This window comes from Agrilus planipennis, unplaced genomic scaffold (genome assembly GCF_000699045.2).
Source record: "Agrilus planipennis isolate EAB-ADULT unplaced genomic scaffold, Apla_2.0 scaffold7, whole genome shotgun sequence".
NCBI lineage: Eukaryota > Metazoa > Arthropoda > Insecta > Coleoptera > Buprestidae > Agrilus > Agrilus planipennis.
The window spans coordinates 2857769-2874838 of record NW_020439340.1 but is presented as its reverse complement, the minus strand read 5'-3'; the positions used below and the strand labels follow the sequence as shown (position 1 = coordinate 2874838).

Sequence of the window (17070 nt, the reverse complement as noted above, 5' to 3'; positions counted from 1 at the left end):
AGAGTTCAAAGTCTATTTTAAATTAATAGTAAATAAATAAATAATTTAAAAAACTGAGTATCTATATAATAATATTTATAACCTGAAGAAAAATAAAAAAAATAGTACTTACACTCTAGATTCATTATTTAAAAATAAACTTAAAAATTGCCCCCCCTTTTTGTCTTGAATTGTTTATAGTTTGTTACCACGACTACCTCTACAGTCTACAATCCGCCTGTAGACGCATATAAATTTTTATTACAAATAGGTACAAAGTAGGAAGTGTAGAAGCGACTGGTCAGGTACGAAGTACTATCGTTCGAGAAATCTTTATATTCCTACTAACCGCTTTGTGTTTGTGTTAATCCGATGTCTTTCTGGCCAAAATAGACTTTAATAATCAGTGTTGTTATTAATAATTAATAATATAGACAGTGATAATTACTTAAGTTACCTATTCGAGAGGAGTTTTTCCATTGCACGGAATTTAACCTTTAAGGTTGGGAATGCAACTATTATATACACATTTACATACAATTTTTCATTAAAATTCAAGTGCACGCTGACTAACATTATGCAAATAGAATAATACTGTACTGAAATTAAAACGTTTTTCATTAACTTTAGATACTTAATTAATTTATCTATCAATTCAATGTCACCAGCAGCTTTTCTACTATTATCCGATATTTATTTTGGCTAAAAAAGTGACTAAGTACTGAATATATACCTATTTATTAAATTTCTACAGTTTGATCCACGCCTAGTTAATTTTATGGGAAATATTCCAATAGATAAATTTTTTACGTTCGGGTTCGTGTCTTGACCGCACGTTGAAGTCTCCGAAATTAAATTCAGGATTTTCCCATGTATTACGATAAATAAGTTATAAAATTAAAACCAGTTAATAGGGGTGTGATCTCTAGTGTGAATTATTGCAATTTGAAAAACAAATATCATTTCTGCATGGTTATTTCGTCTAATTATATACGTTTCTCTTTTTCCAGTTGCTTTTATTTACGGAAAATCATGAAATTTAAATAAAATGTAACATAAAAGCACTAATAGGAATTATTTTAAATAAATAATCAAGTTTCAAAAGAATCTAAAGTGAAAGTACCTAACTTAAGTACTTATACTCATGTTTACTATACCATGAATAAAAAATTAGAATAATTAAGAATCCAAAGGAGCAGTAAATAATTTATACTTATAAAAATATTTGTAAAGATTAATATCAATAACACGAGGCACTTTAATTGCTGGTTTATTATTACTTTTTTTTTGTTTAATTAGATAATTGAAACCAATGGTAATTCCTTCAAGTTAAATTTCGCTAGACGAAAGAAAAACGACAAGAAATCAGGAATTCTGCTGTTTGCTATTGAAATAGTGCATCAGTATACATTTGTATTACAAAACAAATGCAGTTAAACAATAATACAAACAAAAGACAGGCTGGACAGGATCTGTGCTTGGCTGGCCTAAAGAATGTTTAGCGTTTATAATACGAAACCTGTTTAAAAATAAAAAAAAAACACCTTGGGCAGTGAGTAAATCATTTAAATTCTTCCATTCGCCACTAAACCTTGATGAAAAAAATAACGGACCCATGTGGAACCATACCAATGCATAAGGATTAAGTACAACAATTTCATGCATATTTACTTTTCTTCTTAAAAGTAGAACGAATTAAAAAACCGATAGCATAGTGTGTACAGTGAACAAATCAATTTTATGAAAAGTGGGACAGATAATACCCACAAAATATTGGTGAATACCAAATCGACGACCTAAAAACCATACACACCGAGTATACCGAGTGTTCGTGAATAAAAAGAGACCCAAGTATGTTATTTAACGAAATAGTGATGTCGAATATAGTAGTTAGAAAAAATAAACGAAAATATCGAATTATTTGAACTGTTATTAGGAGTTAGTGCGGGTTAAAAAGTGTCCCAGGCTCAAAATGAGTTTCGTCAAAAGAGGATTAATCTTTTTCACATTTTTTGGCGCGGTTTTTGCGATTGCTTTACTTGTAGCAAGCGTTGTGACAGAACAATGGGTTGTAGCAAAAGCAAAGAGAAATACGAAAGAATCTGAGGGTAAAATACAATTTGGACTGTTCCATGGTAAAAAGGAACTTAACGTTGGTTACGGATGGAGAACAGATGAAATTGATGGTAAGAATTACTTGTATTACATTTATATTTCAAACAATTACGATTTTTTACCTAATTCGCTTGGACTACACGTTCGGTACCTATACATATAAATGGTAAAATTTTGGAACAGGACCGATTTCAACAACTTGTCATTATTATTATTCACGATTCACCGGATGTTAAATTAACATATTAATTTTTTAATTTAACAGTTATCCATCAGTTAAAGCATGAGCCAGAGATTCTAAATTATAGTTTATGGTTTGGTACCGTTGCCTGTGTCTGCGGGGCGTTACTTTTCTGTATGTTAAGTGCCGTTTTTGCCGTTGTAAATACGGCTAGAAAAACTTCCGTTTTTCTTGTAAGCATTCGAGGCCTATACCTATGGAACACTCTAGCACGTAAGTGGATAAGTAGAAATTCGATTTGTTGCTTCCTGAATAATCAGAATGTAATAATTTAATACTTACGTCAAGTAAAAATTATTATAGTTGTATGTGAACAAGGGAAAACATTGGACTAAAACAAAAACTAAAAACAATCGAAATTAAACAAATGAAAAAAAGAATAATAATTGAAAATTTTGTTTTATTATAGTTCTTGCCAATTTGGGAATTATCGGATTTTGGCTAGCTCAATTTTTTTTAAGAATTCAGCACAACGTTATGACCCGGGAAGATGTATATAATAAATGGACTTCGGAAAATATGGCGGATTTAGGGTACTCGTTTTGGTAATTNTTTATTATGTTTTTATTGTCTTTTTAAATATTATTTTTTAGGGACATTTAGCAAAATTTACCCCTCCAATGATAAAAAGTAAATGTTTTCTAAACATAAACTTTTCAGATGAAGACACCATGTTTACTTTAAATTCTAAATTGCCAGGTAATTAGTTTTAGAGTTTATTTTCAATCAAGTGTGTATGGTTAATTAAATGTTGCAGTTAGTCAAGACAGAAATATTTCAAAATTAGCACAACATAATGCTTTTCAATTAGTTATTTCATCTAGTGCTTTAAAAAGACTGATGGATTGTGACAATTGGAACTACGATTGGGATATACCTGTTATAATTAAGACAGAGAGGGGTAAGAAAATTGTATTTGTAGACAAGACATTACCTCAAAAGGCACCAACAGTAAGACAACTAAATGAGAAATTATATAAAAATGGGCTCAAAGCAAATTTTTGTTATTTTAAAATGCTAAGGTAAAGCCTTATTATTATTTTATTTTAATAAATTAGAATAAGAAAATACAAATATTGCAGACCAACATATATTTTAGTTTTGAACATATTGAAGAAATAATTCCCGATCCAACTTCACACGAAACTAAAGAATTGTCTGATGTGATCAATTTTGATGAAAGAGGTAATTGTACTATATATTTTTAAACTATAATGCCTAAGAAGCACATTTTTTTAGACGATAAAGAAGAAATTTCAAATATAAAAATGAATTTATCTAGACACAATGTTTCCTATCGAATTTGGAGTTTCAAGCCGAAATTAAAAGATAATTTACCAAAAAGAGACGAATTAGAATTGCGAATTTTAATTCGGTGTAAACTGGATGCTTGTGAAGTAATAAAAATTTTAATTTGCTAAATTAAACTACAATGCCCTGTGTTTTCCAGAAATTAGAAAATAATACTTTACAACCGGTTGTTGTTGCCCCTAAACTAGAGTACCAGTTAGGCTATGGAGCCGAGGAACCCACTAAAAGTGAATTATCAAACCTTTGGACCAGTTTATTTTTCAGACCATATTCAAATTTACACAGAGGTAATGCTTTTATCCACGGACTGAACTCAGTAAGAATGAATGAAAATGGTCCCATAAAGCATTAAGTTCCTTATGCTTATTCTATTAATTTATTTTGCATCCAAATCACTAATAGTAAAACACGAATTATAAGGATAAGTGTAATGAACAATAAATAGTAATAAAAAAGTTTTAGTAGAAAACATTAATCTCAGTGTTAGGTTACCATTTTCATACTCTTATCAACCCTGATTCTTTGAAGTAACAAATTCTTACGAGAATTACATTTCCAGTTCGTTTGAATCCTGCAAATGGAGAAGTTATTCTAACAGAGGCATGTTCACTGCAAACTGTGAACTTAGAAGCGATGCATTTTCACAAGAACAAGCCCTCTCTAGGATTGCACGTTGTTTACAGGATTTGTCAAGAACTTGTGCAACAAGAAATTGGCGCTTACATATTACACCACACGCCCAAAGAAGGAGCATTTGTTTCATTATTAAAAGCTGTTGAAATTAAGTAAGGATTTTGTAATTAAATATAATTGCTATAATTTGTATGTAACTATTTTCAGCACATTCAGAAATGGTTTTAAATGTATTGTGTGTATAAAGAGGTGTTTTATTTTAGTAAAGGTGAACCGCGAATTGGAGTATACGATTTGCATACAGAGTACAAGGTGATTAACTGTGAGCCAGTTCATAAGCATCCGTGGAGACCCATTGATCCAAATTTTATTTTGCCCATTCATACTGCATTCAAACGAATGCCAGGGATGTTCATACCCCGTGACAAGAAGGATCCAGTAAAAGCAAAACGAAGTAAGTGTAATATATAATTTCTTCTAAGAAATTTCTTAAAAAACTTTTTACTTTTTGATAATGTTACTGTCGCTGTTTTCTATTTTTGTTTATTGAACGATACTTTTCTCTAATTTAGTAATTTTCCACGAGACAAACCATTATAATCCATATACTTATTAATAGCAATTCGAAAACAGTATTTGCGTAGGTCGCAGTTAATACATGTACGATAATATTAATATAAACGTCTCAACTTTCTACCTTGTACCTTCATTAAAAGGGTGCGGGGCGACTGGTAGCACGGCTCACGCTTAGTGACTGAATCTAAAGTAAAAAGTAAAACTGTATAATTTTGCTAATCATTTTCAATTTTTAATTAATTATTTTATTTCTCCAGAAAAGAAGAGTAAATCGTTGAGGAATAAGAAAAGATGAATAACCAAGTAATTATTGTAACTAATAATTGTAAATAAAATACTTTTCATTGATTTTTTTAATTTTGTTGTGATTCCGTAAACAAGTTTCTATTTTTAGTGTGCTATTAATAAGATAAAAGCATTTTTGACACTTTGACCTTCAGGAGACACACAATACAAATAGAAATAAATAAATAAATCATTTAACTTATTTGTATTTTGTTTTATAAAGCATAAATTCTAAAAAACCATTTTTTTCTCAATTTTTTTTATAAAAATTTTACTAACTGATGAAAGGTACATTTTAGGTTTTCGTTATTTAAATAAACAACAGATAGCTCAAAAAAGGTTTATTAATAATAATAATCTAAAGAACAGTGTCTGAATATATTTTTCAAAATTTTTAAAGTATTAGATTACCCAATCCAACAAAAAAGAAACATTAGGTACTATGTTAGTTTATCATTCCCACATCATTTATTATTAAAAGCTTTTTTCAAAATTGTTTTTAAGATTACATGCAATATTAACATTTGTCTCTAACACTGTCTTGCAGTAAGATGTGACATACTTTTCTAAATGACGATTAAGTTTTATTACAAAGCAACTATTGAATGGAAAAAGTCTCTTAATAATTGATGTGTGAATAATAGAATACAATTATCAATATTGTTATAATTCATTTTAATTGGGTGTTGTATGCAATTTCTCTTTAGAACTATTTACAGCGAACTGCTATGTTAAAAATTACAAAATAGACATCTGATAGGATGGCAAAAAATTGTAAGTATATTAAAATGACTTGTATTTTAAAGTACACAGACAGTCGATTTTCAATAATTATAATTAAATGTTAAACCAAAAAATAATGCCTAAGACAATTTCTTTGCTTTTTGATATAATGTATCTACCACTCTGCTCATACTCTGTATTGTTTNCGAGGCCTATACCTATGGAACACTCTAGCACGTAAGTGGATAAGTAGAAATTCGATTTGTTGCTTCCTGAATAATCAGAATGTAATAATTTAATACTTACGTCAAGTAAAAATTATTATAGTTGTATGTGAACAAGGGAAAACATTGGACTAAAACAAAAACTAAAAACAATCGAAATTAAACAAATGAAAAAAAGAATAATAATTGAAAATTTTGTTTTATTATAGTTCTTGCCAATTTGGGAATTATCGGATTTTGGCTAGCTCAATTTTTTTTAAGAATTCAGCACAACGTTATGACCCGGGAAGATGTATATAATAAATGGACTTCGGAAAATATGGCGGATTTAGGGTACTCGTTTTGGTAATTTTTTGACATTCATTTTTTTTTATTATTTTCACTTATTCTGGATTTATTTTTAGGTTTGTAACAGGCTCAGCCATTACAAATTTTATAAATATTATTGTGATATGCTTTGCCAATACTGATAACGATGAAACGGATTCAATTTATCCTGTATTAGAGGAAAAAACAAACGGGGCCATTATGTTATACTAAAATAACATTATTCATATATAATTTATACATAATATGTTATACATATAATATATACACAATATTTTCTCTTTTGTTTATATGATTGTTCCTACCTTCTCTATAAATGCTGATGTACTTACCTTTGTATATAAAAAAATATCGTTAGTAATTTGTTTTTTTTTTTTTAATAATAATAAAATAATATCAGAATAAAACAAAAAATTCGTAACTACTAATATCAAATGAAGGATAAACATAAGAAATGTACATGCATTTGTTTTATTCAAAACATTTGATATACTTAGCATTCACAATAGACTTATTTAACTTGAATGTTAACATTTCATTTACGTAATATACATTTTATTATTCAACTCAATTGATCACTGATTTTTAATATATTACACATCAGCAATTCAATAGTTTAATATTTCCAAAATAAAGCACATTTTTTATCACTTTTTAAAAGTCAAATACTATTATTGCTATTTTAAATTGAGTTTCACAAGGGTACAAATCTTTCATAATTTCTGTAACGCTTATTTCGTATGAAAATACAATTTAAATTACTACACCTACATTGGATTTGTTCCTTGACCTAAGGTTTAATGAAAAACTACGTCTTATTTATGTTGTGAAGCTAATAAAATTTTTAACTACAATAAAGCAGTTTATCATTAAAATGTTATCACTTAAATGCGTTAACGTTAAAAATAAAAATGTTTTACGAGTTTATATCGCTATAATACAAATTTAATTAAGGAAACTAAGTACAATGACTAATTTTTTAATGTACTAGATACATAACATTATAAGTATGTACATTATTACAAAANTCCATTCAATTTTTTCTAGCGTTTCTTTTTTACTTACGTAATAAGTGCCCCTGGTATCATGAAAATGACATAACTTTCGTCTTTGTCGCCGTAGAAATATTTTTGAAAATTTATTGGTATGTCCCCGGCTTTTTTTTCGTATCCACAATCTTCTACGATTTCCTTCTGAATATCAATTACCGTGTTGATTAACTCAAATTTTAATGTTGTTCCAATTTGTCGATCTAGAATGATTTTTTATAAGAGTTTCTAGTTTGAATCACTAAAATACTTCGTATCATACTAGACATGTCCATGTAGGTCATTATTTGAGTATCTTCGAGTTCTTCGTCGGTCATGTTCCCAGCATTCTGAACTTTTTGCTCTAAGGCATAAGAAAAATTTTTGTGAATGTGTAAAGCACCTGTAACTTTTCCTCTTTTTATATCATGGATTGCGCTATCAATATCATTGTAATAAATCTGAAATTAATAAAAATGAAATCGAATCAAAATTTAAAAAAAAATTTATATTATTTACATGGTGCATCATGGAAGTATTGACTGCTTCTAAAAATCGACAACCCAGTCGTTGGTATTCACACAAATCCTCGGATGCGTTGTAAATTGCGGTTTCATTTACCAAATAGTCTTTACAAGGACTAAAATTGTTTTCTTCATTAACTATGGCTATGTTTATGTTTTTAATATCACCACCGACTGCGGTAAGGAACGCGCACATTTGCAGACAAGGGAAGAAAATCATAAACATCAATCCGCTAAAGAAACATTCGAATTTGAATAGTCATAATTCAATTGTTAAAAACAAAAAAATAATTGAATGTTGTTTTTTGTTTTGTTTTTGTTTCTTTTACTTTTACCTTACGTTCCTATGGAATTGTTTCCAATTCTTATCAAAAAGTGCTTTCAATCGGAAAGTATTGAACAATTTTGGAGCGACATATTTCTTTTTTCTTTTCTGTGACACCAGCTGGAAATAATTTTGTTTATCTCTTTTAACATAAAAACAAATCTAATGACAATTTCATACATTTGTTGAACTAACTCCTATAGAATTTATAGAGTTCGCTTCAGAATCCGCAGGATAAATTCCGTTTATATCATGATTATTTAAATTGTTTTGGAACTGTTCCAATTTCCCTTCCGATTGTTTCTGGCTTAAAATTAAAAACACTTCTTCCAACGTTTCGGTACCGAAATCCCTCAACAATTTCGAGGGAGATTCTTCCGCCAATAGTCTCCCTTCTCTCATCAGACCAATCTAAATGTTATTATTGCTATTGAAAAATGATCTAGCATNACCCAATCCAACAAAAAAGAAACATTAGGTACTATGTTAGTTTATCATTCCCACATCATTTATTATTAAAAGCTTTTTTCAAAATTGTTTTTAAGATTACATGCAATATTAACATTTGTCTCTAACACTGTCTTGCAGTAAGATGTGACATACTTTTCTAAATGACGATTAAGTTTTATTACAAAGCAACTATTGAATGGAAAAAGTCTCTTAATAATTGATGTGTGAATAATAGAATACAATTATCAATATTGTTATAATTCATTTTAATTGGGTGTTGTATGCAATTTCTCTTTAGAACTATTTACAGCGAACTGCTATGTTAAAAATTACAAAATAGACATCTGATAGGATGGCAAAAAATTGTAAGTATATTAAAATGACTTGTATTTTAAAGTACACAGACAGTCGATTTTCAATAATTATAATTAAATGTTAAACCAAAAAATAATGCCTAAGACAATTTCTTTGCTTTTTGATATAATGTATCTACCACTCTGCTCATACTCTGTATTGTTTCTAAAGCCATTTCATATGTTTTGTCTACAGGGGTGTCTTCAAAAACCATTAGGACTCCTAAAACAACAAACATATATATAAAAAATAATCTTTCCCTTTAATTTACAACCACCTGCAACTCATACAAGTTTTATATTTCACTTACCTTCCCCTTGATCCAAAATTCCCTTGAATTTTGCATCAAGAATCATCTGTGACAATTTCTTCTCCACTTGTGGCATGGGTAGTTTTATGCTCTTGGCAATGTAGTCAACTTCTACCCTTGAGTACGGTTCAATTATTCTGCATAAATTCTGCTCCAACATGTTGTCATACAAAGTGCCAAGATGTGCTCTTACAATGACATCATCTTCTAGCTCATGCTTGAACTGTTTAACAGCAAGTTGAAAATCAGCTAAAGATCTTTTATGTGAGGCTTGTGCAACAGCTTTCATTGCGTCAACATCTTTGCCAGCATATTTAATTGCCAATTTACCACTGACAATCTGTTGTACATCTTCAGGGTTATTAAGCATTATTTTTGACAATAACATGTACTTGAGTGCCGTCAGGGCTTTGGGGGATTCCACACTATCAAATCCTTCAAATGCTTCATAAAAATATGAGTAAGCTGTTTTAAAATCTCTTTCGTCTGCTGCATGTAGAATTCCTGACTGTAAATCCAATGCAGCCTGCATTTTTGGAGGGCAATAGATAGCATTGGCCGTGGTCCGGGCAGACGTAAGAGCTGCCCGGGCTTTAGGAAGATTACTAAGAGCATGGTATGTCTTACTTTCTAGAAGTTGCACTTCAACCAACAGATTTTTATCATCCAATTTTTTCAGTTCTTTTAATAATGTGGAGCCTAACTGCAGAGCTTCTGGGTACATACCCGTGTCGAAATATAAAGCTACTAATCTTGCTTCCAATGACTGTCGGAGGAAAGTTCTTCTTTCTTCTTTTGCCCATTCTATACACTCCTTGCACAACTGTACTTCGATTCCAATTCCTGCTTCGAGATCCAAGAAGAAATCTACCAAAGACCTAACTAACTTTGCAGCTTTTGCCTTACTTATCATGCTCAAGAAGGGCCTCGTTGCTTTTATGAGGTCCGCGAGTTCTTTGGCCTTACCCTCTTTCTTATACTTTTCGCCAAGATTGAGGATGTCCTGTTCTTTAGTCTTGATTTGTTCGTCTTCATTTTTATCGTTATCTTCATCCAGTTTTTTTAACAAATGTAAATCTTTATCTCTACTGCTGTGGGCCTGAGACCGCTCAAAACACATAGCACCCGCCATGTTGACACTCTAGAAAAGCACTGTCATCAAAACGCAATGGTTGCTTTCGAATTTTTCGTATTCTAAAAATATTCCGTTACTTTTGCGCACGTTGGCTCCAAACCTTCTTTGTTAATTATCGCAAAATGGTAGTGAAATGACTAAGCATCTAACAATAAATGTATTGACAGATCTTCCCCGGTCCGTATTTTTGGTTTGAAACAACAATTTGACAAAAAAATTATAATTTGCGGGGGGTCTGATCCGATTTCTAACTTTCGAAATGAATGATCACATGTGGATCACATCTCAAATTGTCACTTTTGTCTAAATTTTAACTGCAATCGCCACCGAATTCTTTAAATTGATATATTTATTCATTAGATATGGCTAATATTAAAAATAAATCATTATCGGTATACTATTATTTTTTCATGTAAGGCACTCATGATTTTATCGAAAGCATGACAATCCTGGCGAATTACTTCAAATGCAGTTACTATTATTGAGGCGTTCTAAAAACCAGGAAATAACAAGTACCTTAGAATTATTAATCATTTGTTAGGATCCGAAATGCATTTTAATTTTTTTTTTAATTTTTAAAAATTGTGGAATAGTGTGTATGCACTGGTGTGGATATTCACTGACAGCGGGATATTTAATTACTATTTAGATATTACAAATGTCAATGTCAGACGTCAAACATAAACGTCAGTGATGTTAATTACGACGCTACATAATAATAATTTGTCTGTTGTGATTAAGAAGTTTTTTCTATAATATAGTATTTTAGTTTTTATAAAAATTGTGTGAAACTAGTATGTAATTATTTCATTAGTTTGTTGTTTTGTGTGAAAGTAGTATGGAAATAATTGGAACCAATTTTGTGCCTGGGGATCCCAGGCTTATTGACCATATAGTATACGAATTAAAAGCACAAGGGATTTTTGACCAATTTCGTAAAGAATGCATAGCCGATGTGGATACAAAACCTGCCTATCAAAATTTAAGGCAAAGGGTTGAAAGTAATGTAACCAACTTTCTTAACAGCCAGAAGTGGAGTGCTGAGTTGAATAAAAATCAAGTTCGTGAAATGCTTCGAAAAGACATTTCAGAGTAAGTTAAGATATTCTATAGAGGTCAATAAAAACTCGAAAAAGGATTCTGAACACATTTAATATATAAATAGTTTTTACATCTATAATAATGTTTTTGTAGATCAGGTTTTCTAGAAACTGGTGTAGAAAGAATAGTTGATCAAGTTGTTAATCCTAAAATAAACACAGTCTTCCTGCCACAAGTGGAGAATGTAGTCTACAAATTCCTTGGAATAGAGAAACCTACTAGTAAAGAGGAAACAACTAAAGAAAGCAAGGATACCAAACCACTCCATATAAATATTTCCCAAAATGATCTTCTCCCTAATGATTTGGAAGCTATATCTCCAGAGTCAGAGACAACAGAGAAAAAAAATGACCAAAGGTTTGATTCAGAAAAAAATGATGAAAACAAAATAGATGAAGATGAATCACCTCCCTTCGAACCCTTAGAAGGAAGTATTCCCCAGACAAATCTGGATGAAAATTCTGTTGATAGTCATTTATCAGGTATTAGGGTTTATTTTGGCCAATGCTCTTCTAATAAATATAATAATTTTAGGTTTAATGAGTCAAGATTCCAATCATAGTGAAAGTAAATTCAAACCTGATAATTCGAATCAGGATTCTCAGTTCTCTAAACAAAGTTCAGGAGATGGCCATTTATCTATGGATATAAGTGAAGATTCATCTCACTCAAGAACAAAGTGGATGGAAATTGACAGCAAGTCTGATCCAAATTCTAACTCTTTCAATTTCAACTTAAATGATAATGAGAATAAATTCCAAATCAATTCAACAGCAGAGCAGCCAGTAAAAGAAGATATCAGTGAAAACAATAAAGAAGAGGAGAATTATAATGAAAATAAATTAAATGAAATAACAGACAATAAATTGGATCAGGTTAATGCAGAAGAGAATAAAGAAACAGAAAATGGAAAATCAAAAAGTGAAGATAAGAAGTCTGAAAAGTATAAAAGTTCAGATAAGCATAAATCACGACATGAAAAAAGCAAAGAAAAAGACAGAAAGGACAGAGAAAAGAAAGATAAAAGTACCTCAAAGGAGTCTAAAGAACGTAAAAGTGAAAAAGATAAAAGTAAGAGTGATAAAGATAAAATAAAAAACAGTAAATCTGAAAAAGATAAAACCAAAAGTGATAAAGAAAAAGATCATAAACATAAAATAAAATCAGATAAGGATCAGAATGAGGGTGAAAAGCCTGATAAAGATAAAACTAAATCTGAAAAACAAAGAGATAAAGGTAAATCTGAAAAAGATAAGTCAAGAGATGATAAGAGTAAATCAAAAGATAGTAGAGACAAGTCTAAAGATGGGAAGGCTAAAATCAAGGACAAGGAAAGTGAAAAGAAAGAAAGCAAACATAAAACTGATAGGTCTGATGAGACCAAAGAGAAATCATCAAGCAGTAAATACAAAAGTAGCAGTAAAGACATTGATCAGAAAGAGAAGAGTTCAAAAAGTAGAACTAAATCTGAAAATGGACCAGATCACAAGGCAAAATCTGATTCAAAACAAAAGAAAAAAAGCGATTCAAAAAATTCTGAAGATTCTACTAGAGGGAAAGAAATTAGTAAACATAAAAAAGATGAAAAACGGGATAAAAGCAAGGATTCTAAACGGGACTCTAAACGGAGCAGTAAAGATGACCATTATGGATCAAAAGGGAAGAAATGGGACCGTCGATCCACCGATAGGGACTCAAGTGACGGCCGATCAGGGAATTATAGTTCTCAAAGTTCATTTTCTGAAACACCTCAGAAACAAACCAGCGTCCAGGAGTCGTCCAATTCTGGTTCCGGATCCGGAGATTCTGGAAATTCAGACGACACAGAAGTCATGCAAGATTCCTCCAACTACCAATGTCAAAACATGGACGAAATCGCTGTTTTCACCAACTCTCAGCATGTTGGTGATAATGTTCAAGTACCTGAAATGCAAGTGAAACTTATTAAACCGAAATTCGCCTCAAACATTTATGAAGCTATGAGATTAATGAAAATTAGAAAGCAACTGCACAAACTTGAAAAGCAAAATCAACTGAATTGTTTCAACAATTTCAACAAGACCACTTTGCTCTCTTCTGATAATGATAAAAATCATAAAACAAAAAATAAGATAGACGAATCAGAACAAGATGGAGGTGATAAGAATAAAGAAACTGAAGACAAAGAAAAGACTGACGAACTGGTGCCTCCTCCTCTTGCTAACCAGGTGATAACTAAAGAAAGTTGGGACGCTTTAGAGGCGAAATTGGCCGTTCAACAAAATCTATTAACAACAAACATCACCGAGAGTAACGACAAGGAAAATTCTTACAGAGATAGCGAAGATATGGATACAAACGAAACTCCCAATACACAAACTGATAAGGAAAAATCTTCCGTGGCTGTAGAGCCAGGAAATTCGAATAAGAAAACTGATAATTCGTCGAAAGAAACACAAAAACCGGAAGAGGAACAAAAGCGAGCCGAAACATCAAAGGAAATGGAAATAAAATCAGAAGAAATCGAGAATAAGTGTTGCAGTAATGAGGAATTATCAGTCACAATAAGATCAAGAGCAGAAGAAAAGGCGGAAAAGTCATCAACCGCTGAAGAAACTGAAGACACGATAAATATTTCCCATTTGAATCGTAATTGTTCCACAGACACGGATAATTTGACCCATCTGAAGACCTCTTTGGAAAAACTCGAGCAAGACATAAGTCTTATCACTTCGATTGTTAATAAGCGTCAACAAAAACCAACGGAAACCCAAGAAGAAATCGCTACAGTAAAACGAAATGTTCTTAGCGATTCCAATGTCGTAGTGGCTGATGGTAAAAACAAGAAGCAACAGGTGTACGCTGATGATAAGCAAGTGCCTAGTAAACCTGCCTCTAAAAGGGGCCGGAAACGAAAGGAGAGTTGCCTGGGACCTTGCGACCATCATAATAATAACAAAATTGAAAACCACGTCGTCAACACGGGTAAATATACAAATATATACAAATACAGGGTGGATGTAGTTATACAGATGACCAGGAAAATGATGATGATAGTTGACATTATCTGAACTGCAAAGTATCTTATTTTCTTGGTCCCTTATCTACCTTTACCCTAAGTACATATTCGACACCCTATATATATTTATGTATTAAAAATTGTCTATAAAAGTATATTTATTTAATAAACGCTTGCATTATTCTTAGACACTGCATCAATTGCACAACTGAATCACAAAGTTCAAAATAACACGATATCTATAAATTCGAAAATTCCAGCTAAAAAGAAGAAACCCAATGGAAATGGAGGCAAGTTATAAAAATTTAATGTTGCATGCTTTCTGTTTTGTTTTACCGAAAATTGGTTGTGTTTTGGAGGGGCTTAAGAAGAAATGTTTTGTTTTAGTCGTAACAACTGACGTCAAGCTGGATCTGTGCTCTATGGACGGACAAAAACCAGTTAAAAACGGGAAAAAGGAAACGGAACTACCGAAAACTACAAAGAGAAAAAATACCACTGAACGACGTACGTTGATTTTGTTTTTACATATTTTTTTCTCAACAGAGGCAGCAATTGTATAGCAGGCAACTGTTCACTACTTTTTGTTTTACACTCACTTTTTTGAATTATTGTTTGATTGTTCTTTTTGTTTTCGTTTACAGTGTCAGCGAATTTGCAAAGGTACTCTAGCGATGATCTCTACAAACCACGCCTTAATTTTAATTCCAGGAGAAGATCAGCGCGGGCGTTAGGGAACGACTAGCCCTTGTTTAATAATTTTATAATTGTAATATAGTTCGTGTACTAACTGTTGTACATTACATCGTCATTAATTATATTATGTATATATAATTTTCATTCCTACAACGTACGACATTACTTATAGTGTGTACTTGATTGTAATATTGTTTTGTACATAGTACTCATATTTATCGACAGTTGTGTTTTATTTTTGTAAAATACGCTGTTTTTATGATTTTAATGCTATTTGTATGAAGACGTATCAGGCTTCCTTAACCAAGGTAATAATTTTAATTGATTTAATCAACAGTAATTGGAAAATTGCCCGTATGTCGATTTAATTATTGTTTTGAAAATTTTTAGAAACAAACAAATTATAAATGAAGACTTTAAAAATAAAAAAAAATACAAAACTATTTAAATAAAGTAGGCATTAATGGAAAAAGGTTTTATCATGGAGGCAATAAGATAACGTGGATTTTAACATTGTATTACCATTTAAATCTTGTAGTCTATTTTCATATAAAGCGAATATTTTTCGAATTAGCATTGTAAAAATTAAATTATTTTATTGTAACTTATTGGTACAGATGTTTTGCTTTGGCACCGGTTTACTTTTTTTTCAAGTTTCACCTCAAACATTTTTTTGTATTCTGTCACCCTGTATATCTTTTGTTTTGTCCCTAACAACCTACTTGACATTGGAAATCAAAAATTTAAATACGTAACGTTTTGTAAAAAAAAATTAAATACTTTCGTACTATGAATATGTAGGTGTATAATTTTTATTACTTATAGGGTTGAAGATAAGAGTAAATTTTTGTATTTTTTTTGTACTTTTAAATTTCTTATTAAAATAATCATTAAAAACGTAATAATGACTTTTCATCCTTTTATTATTCATTCAGTTGTTTAAAACAACAAAAAAATGAGCAAACAAATGCTTCATACCTTCTTTTTTTTAATTTTGTTTTACGCTAGCAACTGCTTAAAACAAAACAAATAATGAGCAAACAACCATTTTATTCCTTTTTTTTTATTTACAATAGCAATTGCTTAAACAAACTAATATAAAACATCCACAAATAAATAAACGAACACTTTGCTAAACAAATAATCACAATTTATCTACGTTTTTTTAGTTGGTAAGCACTAATGGTGCCTAAAATAACGCACCAAAGTATTTCCAGGCCAACGCCATTCAGGACATGTAGATGGGTCATACCCCATCCCTTTTTAAGAACATTTCTCACCGATAAAATCGGTACTGTAAATGGCAAACAAAGAGATATCCAACGAAGAACTGTTGGCATACTTTCGATGGGCCACACCAAGCCTAATAAAATTCATCAAATATTTGTTTGGTCACCCTTCATTTATAAACGTGTTTATGTGGAATTTTAGTGTTTTAATTGGTTCAGTTTCAGTTAATTTCTTCCGATTGTCTTATTTATTAATTAATACTTACCACAAGTTAAGATCATGGGATAAAACACGCCAGTGGACAATATGTTGGCTGAATTATGGTCGCTACAAAAGACCGATATTAAAAATCCTGAAAAACAAAAAAAAAACAATAGTAGATTCGTCTTCTTTTGTTCGATTCTATTTTTTTTTATTTCACATAACGTTACCGTAGCTGATTCCGCAAAGACCTTGCAAAAATATCAGCACTGTAATAACCACAAGACCCCCCTCTGAGGGAATT

The 17070-nt window shown here is 30.9% G+C and overlaps 5 protein-coding genes across 9 annotated transcripts in view; 3 read left to right on the top strand and 2 right to left on the bottom strand.

Annotated features, from left to right (window-relative positions):
* Positions 1 to 214: 214 nt before the first annotated feature.
* On the top strand, positions 215 to 6754 carry LOC112905695. Of its 3 annotated transcripts, none has more exons than XM_025978604.1 (5): positions 215 to 284; positions 1279 to 2165; positions 2360 to 2548; positions 2745 to 2880; positions 6492 to 6747. In XM_025978604.1, exons 2-5 carry the CDS (start codon positions 1952 to 1954, stop codon positions 6625 to 6627), a joined length of 675 nt encoding a protein of 224 aa, XP_025834389.1. In that variant the 5' UTR covers positions 215 to 284; positions 1279 to 1951; the 3' UTR covers positions 6628 to 6747. The 3 variants fall into 3 exon arrangements, with proteins under 3 accessions (XP_025834389.1, XP_025834388.1, XP_025834390.1); XM_025978603.1 differs by having other exon boundaries at positions 223 to 481; XM_025978605.1 differs by lacking the exon at positions 215 to 284 and having other exon boundaries at positions 1921 to 2165; positions 6492 to 6754.
* LOC108737660 (little elongation complex subunit 2) lies at positions 2934 to 5204 on the top strand. Of its 2 annotated transcripts, none has more exons than XM_025978595.1 (8): positions 2934 to 3034; positions 3093 to 3357; positions 3435 to 3520; positions 3575 to 3732; positions 3786 to 3933; positions 4206 to 4431; positions 4543 to 4733; positions 5113 to 5204. In XM_025978595.1, the coding sequence occupies exons 1-8, from the start codon at positions 2956 to 2958 to the stop codon at positions 5148 to 5150; spliced, it is 1191 nt and encodes a 396-aa protein (XP_025834380.1). In that variant the 5' UTR covers positions 2934 to 2955; the 3' UTR covers positions 5151 to 5204. The 2 variants fall into 2 exon arrangements, with proteins under 2 accessions (XP_025834380.1, XP_025834381.1); XM_025978596.1 differs by having other exon boundaries at positions 3418 to 3520.
* LOC108737677 (26S proteasome non-ATPase regulatory subunit 11) lies at positions 5898 to 10684 on the bottom strand. Of its 2 annotated transcripts, XM_025978594.1 has the most exons (3): positions 9406 to 10684; positions 9235 to 9317; positions 5898 to 6042 (listed from the first exon to the last, which is right to left on the bottom strand). In XM_025978594.1, exons 1-3 carry the CDS (start codon positions 10535 to 10537, stop codon positions 6004 to 6006), a joined length of 1254 nt encoding a protein of 417 aa, XP_025834379.1. In that variant the 5' UTR covers positions 10538 to 10684; the 3' UTR covers positions 5898 to 6003. The 2 variants fall into 2 exon arrangements, with proteins under 2 accessions (XP_025834379.1, XP_018326202.1); XM_018470700.2 differs by lacking the exon at positions 5898 to 6042 and having other exon boundaries at positions 9090 to 9317; positions 9406 to 10680.
* A 273-nt stretch (positions 10685 to 10957) lies between these two features.
* Positions 10958 to 16107, top strand: LOC108737675 (biorientation of chromosomes in cell division protein 1-like 1). Its single transcript, XM_018470697.2, has 6 exons — positions 10958 to 11632; positions 11735 to 12123; positions 12176 to 14605; positions 14828 to 14929; positions 15027 to 15146; positions 15284 to 16107. Exons 1-6 carry the CDS (start codon positions 11379 to 11381, stop codon positions 15382 to 15384), a joined length of 3396 nt encoding a protein of 1131 aa, XP_018326199.1. The 5' UTR covers positions 10958 to 11378; the 3' UTR covers positions 15385 to 16107.
* A 261-nt stretch (positions 16108 to 16368) lies between these two features.
* LOC108737676 (ABC transporter G family member 20) overlaps positions 16369 to 17070 on the bottom strand; it is a 7771-nt gene continuing 7069 nt past the window's right edge. Inside the window, exons 11-13 of the mRNA XM_025978744.1 lie at positions 16997 to 17059; positions 16831 to 16917; positions 16369 to 16698 (exon numbers count right to left, since the gene is read on the bottom strand). Coding sequence (XP_025834529.1) covers positions 16487 to 16698; positions 16831 to 16917; positions 16997 to 17059 — 362 coding nt within the window. The 3' untranslated portion in view covers positions 16369 to 16486. The remainder of the gene's footprint in view (positions 16699 to 16830; positions 16918 to 16996; positions 17060 to 17070) is intronic.